Here is a 12,000-nt window from a genome sequence, read left to right as displayed (position 1 = left end):
GGGTGTCAACATCCAATGCGTTGCAGTACCCCCCTGTGTACGTAACACCCCACCAGATGTAGATAATATTTTCTATTAGCACAGCTGAGTGGATGTTGCGCATGGAGGTAGCCTCAAGGTGGGGTTCTCCTCTTCCTGTTGTCACTGGGGTCAACTTCATCCAGCGTAAAGACACTGTGTTGAAAACATCCACATCAATCTGACTGATGGTCTTCCAGGAACGAACCCCATAAAAGCAGTACACTTTGTGTGCCACTGTCACAGCAGCATGGCTGTTTTTTGTATTCTCTCCATTCAGATGCACCGTCCAGCAAAACATTTCTGACACCAGCTCTTCTTCCGGTTAAGGGGAGTTTTTAATCGCCACTGTATAGCTACATAAAATGCTTGCTCCGGGTGGGGGGACGACGTCGGCTCTCTGCTCCTGATACAACTTGTTCTGACTTGGCACTAGAACTCAAAAGGATTGACCAGTTGCTCTGTGAAGAATGGAGCACTATAGTGCACGCTAACATATTTATTGGTACAGTGGCAAAAATGTCAAGTGAAGTTTGGCCAATCCGCAAAGACAGGGGGTTGTGTTGGCCAATTACCTCTTTCGCCTTCCTCTTCTCCTCAGCTCCATCTTCAGCATCCTTCTCCCAATGAAACCCTCGTCCCTCCTCTGCACATGTCCAAACCATCTTCAACCTCACCTCTCTTGTTCTGTCTCCAAAACTTCTAACCTGGGCTGAGCCTTATTATGTAGTAATTTCTGATCTAGTCACTCCTTGTCACTCACTCCTAATGCGATTCTGACACCTCCAGCTCCACCTGTCTTTTCGGCAGTGCCACCGTTTCCAAGCCATACGGCACGGCTGGTCTCAACATGTTCCCATCTCTCACTACATATCACAATGTTGTCTGCGAACATCATAGTCCCTGCCAAACTTCATCTGTCAAGCAAGCTCTTGATAATACTTTTCATTCAATATTTATTCGTTCAATATTTATAAAAACCCAGACACACTGAAGCACTTTTCGTATTTTCAAAAATGGCAAAAAAAAGCAGATCTACAAGCTCACAACGTGTCACAATGTGACTTGTTATTAGCTTGAAGATCTGCTTTTTTTTGCTACTTTTGCAAGACACTGTAACACAGAGTAGAGCATTCATTTACAAAAATACATAAAAAGGTGCAATATGGAGATACAAGGTTTCTGCCCGACATCAATGATATACTAGGAGGATAGTAGGCGAATGACGGGTCACAATCCAGACTACAAGTTGCTGTTATGTTTGAAACAGCAACAGATGGAACGGAAGAGGGAAGGTGTTTTTATCCACACACACCCTAAAATGAAGAGGAAGCTTTTTATCCACACACACCCTAAAATGAAGAGGAAACTTTTTATCCACACACACCCTAAAATGAAGAGGAAGATTTTTATCCACACACACCCTAAAATGAAGAGGAAGCTTTTTATCCACACACACCCTAAATTGTGACCCTAATGATGTTGGTAAAGCAATAAGTATGGCCTTTGACCTCCAAACACAAGACAGCAAATGATTAGGGAGGAACAATGGTTTATTGTTCCAAAATGCATGTTTTTGGTGTTACAGTATATATTTTTTAAAACATATAGTTTACAGTACATGTGTGTTCTGTTAACATAGGGCCTCTCCTCTGTAGACTCCTTCTTTCCCCGTCCCCCCTCTCCTCTCTCCTACACCATCCTGCGCTCCTCTCCTCCCTGCTCCTCCTCCATCCTGTGTCTCCTCCTCTTCTCCTGGGCTCTCTTCTTCTCCTCCTCCTTGGCCTGGTGGTTGATGTTCTTGGAGGCCCTGATGGCAGACTTCATGGAGGTCTCGATCCAGGCGTGGGGCAGCGCGGTGTGCTCCCCGGCGAAGTGCACCCGGCCCTCGCTGGCGAACAGCTCCTTGGCGTAGTCGACGTGCTGGTAGGGGGTGAAGAAGGCGAACGCTCCCAGGCTGTAGGGGTCCACGCCCCACTTCTTCACCAGCACCCCGGTGCACAGGGACCTGATCGATGACACAGTGCAGTGAATATAGAACATACAGGGATTAAAGCAGGGGTGGAAAAGGTACTCACATTTTTTTACTTGAGTAAAAGTATCAATACTGCAATGTAGAAATACTCTGTTACAAGTAAAAGTCCGGAATTCAAAATTTACTTGAGTAAAAGTACACACATATTGGTATAAAAATGTGCTTAAAGTGCCATAAGTCGAAAGTACTCATCGTGCAGCATATCCCATTTCACAAGTTTTCAAATGTGTAAAAATCTTTAGAAAATAGCAGATCTATAAGCCCACAATGCGTCGCATCGCGACGCATTGTGAGCTTGCAGATCGGCTATTTTTAAATGGCCAAAATGTATATAGAGCTGAAGTAGTTAATGTATGTTTTGTAATAATAATCAAAATCTACAAACTAACTAGTAACTCAAGTTTTCAAAGAATTGTAGTGGAATAAAAGTACATTATTTGCCTGTAATGTAATGGAGTAGAAAATTGTGCATACGTACAGTACTTGAGTACATGTACTATAGTTACTTTACACCATTGGATTAAAGCAAAAAACTAATCTCACGACTGAAGGTCGTTTTTGTTCAGTCGTGATTTGTGAAACATTGGGAAAGGAGTATAGTGCCGTGTCTCCTAAACAATTAACATAATATGTGAGAATTATTATGTTTGGGTATTATCATTCTAAACGTATGTCCTTCCTGTTTTACATACAGCCAACCAGTTGAGGAAATTGCAGATTGAGTCTTTGACCTTTTATGAAATATCCAAAAACATTAGGGTTTGCTACTGAATACTCTTTAATCTTATAAAAATGACTGAAATCAAGTTGTGGCGACTGACAACTATAAAATAAAAAATAAAAAAATAAAAATTGTAGGATATGCTCGTCCCCACTGTTTCTATAAACACGATGACCCCAAAAAATAATCAAGTGAAGAAAAAGGAAATGTCCACACACCGCCTTTTCTTTATTATTTTAACCAAACAACAATGTTTCGCTCATGCACGGCTTCATCATGCAGGGCTTCATCATGCAGGGCCTCATCAAGGTGATGATGAAGCCCTGCATGGGCGAAACTGTCACAATCTGCCCCTGTGCTGCCTGCCTCTGCCTCTGCCCTGTGTTCTCTGCCCGGCCCCTTGCCCTGTGGTGACTTTACTCGATGTGTCTTCCTCCTGAGCTCCCCAGCCCATCCCCTCTCATCTTTGGACTCTGATTGCCTAGAGTGGACTCACCTGTGGGTGTCAGCCTTGCCAAGTTGGCTAACGAGCCCCACAGACTATTTGTGGGATCGCTAAAGCGATCACACTACTGTTATCTTCAACGTTTTGGTACCGTTTTTGGTACCGTTTTTTGGCCCCTAACTAGTCCTTCATACTTTTAGCTACAAACTCCGTTCCAACTCTACAACGTTCGGCCTACTTAGGACATATCGGCTACCATTTGAATTTTTGAAATCATTTGTACTTTTAGAGATATTTCACTTTTTACTTCTAAAAAACTCCCATTCATTTCAATGGAGAAATTCATACTTTTAGCTAGAAACTCCGTTCCAACTCTATAACGTTCAGCCTACTTAGGACATATTGGCTACCATTAGAATTTTTGAAATCATTTGTACTTTTAGAGATATTTCACTTTTTAAATGGTAAAAATACTTAAAAGTTGATAAAAAGAGTAAAAATACTTAAAAGTTGTAAAAATTAGTAAAAGCTACTTTAAAGTAAATAAAGTGACTAAAAATACTTTAAAGTAAATACCATGAGTAAAAATACTTAAGAGTACTTATATTGAGTAAAAATACTTAAAAGTACTCAAAATGAGTAAAAATACTTAAAAGTTGAAAAAAATAGTAAAAATACTTAAAAGTTGATAAAAAGAGTAAAAATACTTAAAAGTTGTAAAAATTAGTAAAAGCTACTTTAAAGTAAATAAAGTGACTAAAAATACTTTAAAGTAAGTACCTTGATTAAAAATACTTAAGAGTACTTATACTGAGTAAAAATACTTAAAAGTACTCAACATGAGTAAAAATACTTAAAAGTTGAAAAAAATAGTAAAAATACTTAAGTTGTAAAAATTAGTAAAAAATACTTTAAAGTAAATAAAGTGACTAAAAATAATTTAAAGTAAATACCCTTTAGAACCTTTCAAACCTTTAGAACCTCTTAAACCTTTAGAACCTTTCAAACCTTTCAAACCTTTCAAACCTTTCAAACCTTTAGAACCTTTCAAACCTTTAGAACCTCTTAAACCTTTCAAACCTTTAGAACCTCTTAAACCTTTCAAACCTTTCAAACCTTTAGAACCATTCAAAGCTTTAGAACCTTTCAAACCTTTAGAACCTCTTAAACCTTTCAAACCTTTCAAACCTCTTAAACCTTTCAAACCTTTCAAACCTTTAGAACCTTTCAAAACTTTAGAACCTTTAAAACCTTTAAAACCTTTAAAACCTTTAAACCTTTCAAACCTTTAACTCTACTAACACTATCAATACTCAATACCATCAACATTCTTAGCGATCCCACACTGTTTCTTCAGGAACAGTACCTTCTAGTTAAAACTGTCTGTGACCGCATTTTGTACTGGTGCATTGTACTGTTGTTTGCTTCTCCTGGGTTTCAGAGTGTTATGCATGTTTTCAGTGTATGCTTTTGTTAACCTTGTTTAAGTTGAAGGAATAGTTCACCCATAACATTACTTATTTTCTATCCATTACACACCCCATGAAGCATTGAATTTATGGAGATTTTTTAGTTTTTGTCACATTCCTGGGCCAACAATTTGATGATAATAACAAAGATGCTAATGTATCCGGTAGGAAACACAAAGGAGACTCTTTGTGTCTCCTACCGGAGAGACCAGCGGTTATCAAATTATTGGTTGAGGAAAGCAATAAAATAAAATAAAAACTCCATGAATTCAATGCTTCATGGGGTGTGTTATTGATATAAAATAAGTCATTTGGGTGAACTACTCCTTTAAGTAAAGTCTTCCTCAACTGTCCTCCTTGGTTTCCTGCTTTACTTTGAGTTCTGAGTTCCTGCATATGGGTCCAAAAACATCCGGGTCCCTCACAGAAACGTTGTTGTTTGGTTAAAATAATAAAGAAAAGACGGGAGAGCAACCTATCGTGTGTGTGGACATTTCCTTTTTCTTCGACTGGCAACTATATAATCCATAAATAGTACAGTAGAATAGAAAAACGCAAGACAAAGAGTCTAATATTGGCTGTGGACTCTCTGTGATAAAGGATAACAAGTTATCGGGGCCAATCCCAAGCGTTAAATGACCTGATGTGCTCGCCGTGGATCTTCACCAGGTCAGCCAGGATGGCCTCCTTCAGTTCCTCGTCACTCATGCCCTGGAAGATGGTAGCGTCGTCAGACCAGGTGTAGGAGGCCAGCAGCACACCTATGTCCTTGTTCTTGAAGTTGTGGCTGCATGGGGTAGTACAGTAGCAGGCATATTAGTTAACCCATTAAGGCCTGAGGTTCCGATTCTGCAAAATGTCGATCTACTAGTTTTCTGAAAAACATATGTTGCTCAGTGGTTGATCAGTGGTTCTCAAACTTTTTCATGTCAAGGACCTCCAAAATTATATGTATTTGGCCGCCGACCTCCATCTGAATTTTTTTTGCTCCAGGGACTCCCCCAGAAGCAAAGATTTGAGTTAAAAAATGTTTTCTTTTAAAAATATACATAAATATACATATTCATATTCAAAGATTTGCAAAAAAAAATCACGATTCTTCAAAAATAGCAGATCTACAAGCTCATAGCGCGGCACTCTATGAGCTTGTGTATCTGCTATTTTTGAATAGCCAAAGTATAAAATAATGGTTTAAGTGGTTACACAGATGCCCGGTTTTAATGGGTTAACTAACAAAATAATTTTGGTAAATAAAAATAAAAACAAGGCTTGAAAAGATTCAAGAGTAAAATGTCCTTGGTTTTAGTCTCTGTCGATATTTCATACATATTTCATTTAGCTGTGCCAGTTTTAAGCCCTGTTGTCAAAAATCTTCAAATACATTTGAAATTAGCCGATCTACAAGCTCACAATGTGTCGCATCGTGGCGTGACGGTGTTGTGAGCTTGTAGATCGGCTATTTTCAATGAATAATACAATGAATAAAACTGATGAAACTAACAGCAAAACTATTGAAAAACTAAACTAAACTAGCAAAGCCACAAAGAAAAAAATGAAAAATGTAAAAACATAATAACCTTGGGTAGTAGATGAACCTGGCAGGCAGGTCTGTGATGCTCTTTCCTCCCTTAATGCCGTCCTTCTCCCAGAACTTCTCACTGAAGGTGAGGACAACCTGCAAATCAATCAGTGAATAAACACCGTATTACCGTTATTTTCATACCTCAGATGACAGTAGATAAAAGGCTGATGTTTTTTTTTGTTATGCTCATTTATCCTTTAGCATTTTCTTTTCCTCTTGCCTTGCCTTGTATGTACAGTATAGGTATGTGACAGTGAGATGTGAGCACCTTGGTGGAGCTGTCATAGTGCACCATCCTCAGGGCGTAGCTCTTCTTCAGGGACAGAGGAGGCTGGAACTCCATGAGGTGGGTTGCCTTGGCAGTGGCTGTCACCAACACATAGTCTGCTTTCAACTCAGTCAGTCTGCTTTCACCTGCACAGGGAAATATCGTAGAGCATTTGAAATTCCAAATGAAAATGGGTAAAGTCAGGTGATGTTTTCGAGAATCTTTGCGTGGAGCAGTGATGTAGAACTGCTCCACTATTTGTGACAAACAACAGTGACCAAAGTCGACCAATCAGCAGCTGTGTTTACCTGTTTCCTGGTAGGACACGATGACGCCCTCGTCTGATTGGGTGATTTTCTTGACCTTGGAGTTGAGGAGGATGGTGGCGTCCAGGACACTGAGGAAGGCCTTCACGATGAGATCAGTGCCTCCTGTCACTTCATAGTACCTGAAAGTTTGAAACACACAGAGTTCAAAGGTCAGAACAATAGACTATGTGGAATAGATCAGTGATTTGATTCTTATTTGGATCTCTTTTAGCCCCATGGCTAATCTACCATGAGTCCACTTAAAAAACATAACATAACAATAATCATGAAAAGCCATATATTACAGCATGTAAAATCATAAATCATAATCATAAAATAAAAAATAAAACTTACTTGGTGAAGTCGTTAATGTCACTCTGGATGTACAGTGTCTCTGTCAGAGCTGTGGAAAAAAATACAAACATGATGGGTCTCACTCCTGTCTGTCTGTCTGTCTGTCTGTCTGTCTGTCTGTCTGTTGTCTGTCTGTCTGTCTGTCTGTCTGTCTGTCTGTCTGTCTGTCTGTCTGTCTGTCTGTCTGTCTGTCTGTCTGTCTGTCTGTCTGTCTGTCTGTCTGTCTGTCTGTCTGTGTGTATGTCTGTCTGTCTGTCTGTCTGTCTGTCTGTCTGTCTGTCTGTCTGTGTGTATGTGTTGGTCGTACCCTGGTAGAAGATGCAGCTCTCATCTAGCAGATCTGCCCTGAATGCTGATGATGGGTCTCACTCCTGTCTGTCTGTCTGTCTGTCTGTCTGTCTGTCTGTCTGTCTGTCTGTCTGTCTGTCTGTCTGTCTGTCTGTCTGTCTGTCTGTCTGTCTGTCTGTCTGTCTGTCTGTCTGTGTGTATGTGTTGGTCGTACCCTGGTAGAAGATGCAGCTCTCATCTAGCAGATCTCCAATCATCTTGATGGCTCCAGCACTGAGATGTCCCTGTTCCACCATGTACTCCTGTCACAGACAGACATGTGTTGATGCAAGCTGTGTATCGTTGCCGTCGGGCAGAAGCCTTGTATATCCATATACTTTTCTCGTGATGGGACACGTTGTACTGTGAATCTGCTATGTCTGCTATAGTTTTGACAATTTTTTAAAGTGAAAGTGGTTAAGAGTGTACTATGTGTTTCTGTTCATATATTTGCAGTGGTGTCATGAAATGAATTCAAAGAACGATGTTGAGCATGTGTTTACCTTGGCAGAATATTGATCAAACTTCTTGAACATGGCGTTACAACCGTAGTTCTGCACCTCGTGGTCAATCTGATGACAGAACATTATAATATGACAAACATCAACTTTTCCATTCTGTACAATCTACTACAGTTCCCGCATTTAACAGACGCTCTTATCCAGAGTGACTAAGGCTACAAAGTGCAAGACAGAGAATAAGAGAGGAATTAAAACATGTAAGCGCTACACAGTAACTAGGACACAAGGTAAACATCACACCGGGCCGGACCAGCCACCTGTTTAAATAAAATTCATGGCATTTATGTACATAAGTCAACATAGTTTTCTCCCCTAAAATGTCCCCTAAAAAAAGGAGAGTGAACTACCCACTCTTTTTTTTATGAAGTAAAGAAGAAAAAGAAAGATTTCCACTGCCTTGTTGCTTTACAATATGGAGAATATTGTCGCTGTCAAGTGTCCAAAACCTTATTTTTATTTGTGAAAATGGCTGCCGGTATACAAGCTCATACAAGACTGTCTACTTTGTGCGACAGTCCTATATGACGAAGTAGGGCATTACGGGGAAAAAAAGACACATAGTTAAATTCTGCCCGGCAGCAACAATATGCAATATAGACAGTTTCCACCTGTAAATAATAGCACAGCTGCCCTTAACCGTTGAACCTTAATTAACAACCAATAATAATAATAATGATAATAACCTTCCTGATGGCATCCTTGAGGAGCTGAGATGGAGTCTTCCCCATCTCATCTCTTGTCAGGTTGTAGTGCAGGATGTCTGGGTTGGCCTGCACAGAGTAGGTCTTATGAAGCACGTTGTTCACCAGGTAGAACGTGTTCATGTCCTCCATGATGAACTCATTACGCGGAACACCCAACTTCTCCATGTAGGTCAGCAGAATCCTGAGAGAGAGAGAGAGAGAGAGAGAGAGAGAGAGAGAGAGAGAGAGAGAGAGAGAGAGAGAGAGAGAGAGATGTTTGACTGACACACAGACAGACAGACAGACAGACAGACAGACAGACAGACAGACAGACAGACAGACAGGCAGACAGACAGACAGACAGACAGACGGTCTCACCTGTGGAAATTGGGGATCCTCATGGCTCCCAGCTCCACATACCATCCTTCCTCTTCATTCCTGTAGGTGTGGATCCTTCCTCCAACACGATCACTGGCCTCCACGATGGTCACCTGTTACCATGGTAACAAGAAGTAGTTGTAATATTAAGCTGTAGTATTAAGAAGTATTAAGCAGTAGTATAAAGATAGTTGTAATATTAAACAGTAGAATAAAGAAGTAGTTGTAATATTAAACAGTAGTATTAAGAAGTAGTTGTAATATTAAGCAGTAGTATTAAAGGAGTAGTTCACCCAAAAAAGTACTTATTTTCTATCAGTTACACACCCCACGAAGCATTGAATTCATGGAGATTTTTTTCATTTTGTCGCTTTCCTGAGCCAATAATTTGATGATAATAATAAACATGCTAATGTATCCGGTAGGAGACACAAAGGAGACTCTTTGTGTCTCCTACCGGAGAGACCGCAGGTCTTCAAATTATTGGCTTAGGAATGCGATGAAAACAAAAAAGTCTCCATGAATTCAATGCTTCATGGGGTGTGTGATTGATAGAAAATAAGTCATATTTTGGGTGAACTACTCCTTTAAGAAGTATTAAGCAGTAGTATAAAGAAGTAGTTGTAATATTAAACAGTAGTATTAAGAAGAAGTTGTAATATTAAGCAGTAGTATTAAGAAGTATTAAGCAGTAGTATAAAGAAGTAGTTGTAATATTAAACAGTAGTATTAAGAAGAAGTTGCAATATTAAGCAGTAGTATTAACAAGTAGTTGCCATATTAAGCAGTAGTTGCAGTATTAAGCAGTAGCAGTAGTAGTGCTGGGTATGCTGTACCGTGTGTCCAGCATTCTCCAGCAGCAGAGCAGCATTCAGGGCAGATATTCCTCCCCCCACTATGGCTATGTGTTTGGGCTGCTCTGCACGGGGAAGCCCCTTCTCCACGATGTCCAGCATCTCCTGGTAGTCCTCATCTTTCAGACAGTCAGACAGGTTCTCAGCAGGGGGGTGGGACGGTTGGTGTTGGTGGTGGGGCAGGGACACTGAAATGTCTAAATTTACAATTGAGACATTTAGCAGACGCTCTTTATCCAGAGCGAAAATTAGCACGGTAATCACAAACATCAAATGCAGAGGGACAGTGTAGTGCCTCAAGAAACTATAGGATCACAGGTAAACCAAAGAACCTAGTATCAGTCTAAACGATATACCGATCAAATTAACAATCTGTATTGAAACTGTAGTGTACCAGGTAAACAATGAATATAGCATCTGTTTAAAGACGGGGTGCCGTGATTTTCAGTGATCCCCCCCCCCAAAACATAATCATCAGGTATTATGGTTATACTAGGAGGAAGATTTTTTTCAAAAAAGTGTACAGAAAAATTATGTTTTTATTTGGACACGCCTCCAGTTCATTAAGTATACCTGGTTCTCACCTTAGCACCTCCTCCACCACCTTAGCACCACCCACCTGTCCTAGTCCCTCCTCCTCCTCATGCCCACACCTGTTGTGTTATGATAATGAGGGGGAGGGTATAATTTGACTGTGTCATTAAAGTGCTGTTTTTCTATTGGCACGTTTGACCCTCAAGGTTTCAGCCTCCAGGAAGAAACTCAAAATAGTCAGAGAAGACATAAACACCATAAAAACACCACCAGGGGGCTTAATTAAGTTCTATCAACCTCATAGACACTGAAAATTGAAAAACAGAAAAAGTGCAAAACCATGGCACCACCTCTTTAAATAACATCGATATTGACATTTTCAATACCACTGGATATCTTCTTTTCTTTTTTTTTTTTTACAGTTTTACAGTTAATATCAATTGATATGTCCTTAAAATAAAATAAAAAGTCACATTTATTTTTAAATGTCTAATTTCATTATAGTTAAAATAGTACTTTTTAAAAAATATATAAAGCTGTACGTTACCCGTGGTGCCCAACGCCAGCACAGAGCACAGAATCACTGACAGGGTGAAGGTCTGCATGGTGGCCAAGATGGACACTGTCTGGACACAAGTCATGCACACACATGAAAGAATGAACAATAGTTGCATCATGCGCTACCTTCTTTGACATTTGTACATACTGTGTGTCCTGAGAATTCTGGGCACCTCAATGTGATATTGTCTTTTTTTTCCTTTCCATTTTTTTTACAGAATGTGAAAAAGTAAAGAATAAAAGTATGCTTTGGAATATGGTCTGAAATAATTACATCATTATCAGACCTAAATTCAACTTATTGCTTATTTATGCCCATTATGACTGTCTATCCGCAGGTTTTGTGGCAAATTGTAGCAATATACTTTTTTATTATTATCTATTATTATTATTATAATTTTTTTTTATACACTTTGGAAACAGAAACTAGCCACTTTAACGCTAACAGGTGCCCACTACAGCGGTTACCCATTTTATTACTCTGTAATTGTAACTTAACTGCTCTGCTGTCTCTGGTGACTGAATTTCGGGATCAATAACGGCCTAACTATATGAATCTAACACAGTGGTTCTCAAACCTTTTCACATCAAGGACCTCCAGATTAATATGTATTTGGCCACGGAACCCCATCTGGACATATTTAGTGCCAGGGAGCCACATAAAAGATGTTGGCAAAAATATGCCTGTAGGGTTACAGTGGTTATAAACAGATGTTGATATTATATATTTTTGTAATTGCTGGGAACCCCCTGAGACCCCCGGACTAACACTTTGAGAGCCACTGATCTAACAGAATGTGAGAGATGTGGTGAACTCACCGGGTTGGATTAGTGCTGGCAGGGTCCTGTGATGTCAGGGCAGTGACTGGTGCATGTTCAGCTTTTTATACTTTAGACACATGTTATCACACCGCCAGATGGGCACCGTTTTCTATAGCTGATCAA

The 12,000-nt window shown here is 39.8% G+C and overlaps 1 protein-coding gene across 1 annotated transcript; it reads right to left on the bottom strand.

Moving 5' to 3' along the window:
- Nucleotides 1-1,710: 1,710 nt before the first annotated feature.
- On the bottom strand, nucleotides 1,711-11,102 carry LOC308101508 (L-amino-acid oxidase-like; the record flags this gene model as incomplete). The annotated part of the gene is made up of 12 exons (XM_080450927.1): nucleotides 1,711-2,026; nucleotides 5,329-5,475; nucleotides 6,266-6,363; nucleotides 6,539-6,684; nucleotides 6,847-6,986; nucleotides 7,201-7,249; nucleotides 7,703-7,790; nucleotides 8,031-8,099; nucleotides 8,732-8,933; nucleotides 9,110-9,222; nucleotides 9,946-10,151; nucleotides 11,045-11,102. 12 exons carry the CDS (start codon nucleotides 11,100-11,102, stop codon nucleotides 1,711-1,713), a joined length of 1,632 nt encoding a protein of 543 aa, XP_080307053.1.
- Nucleotides 11,103-12,000: the final 898 nt, after the last annotated feature.

This window comes from Gymnoscopelus braueri (assembly GCF_963280865.1).
Source record: "Gymnoscopelus braueri genome assembly, chromosome: 15".
Classification (NCBI taxonomy): Eukaryota; Metazoa; Chordata; class Actinopteri; order Myctophiformes; family Myctophidae; genus Gymnoscopelus; species Gymnoscopelus braueri.
The sequence above is the reverse complement of the archived record's forward strand: the minus strand, read 5'-3'. Positions and strand labels throughout refer to the sequence as shown.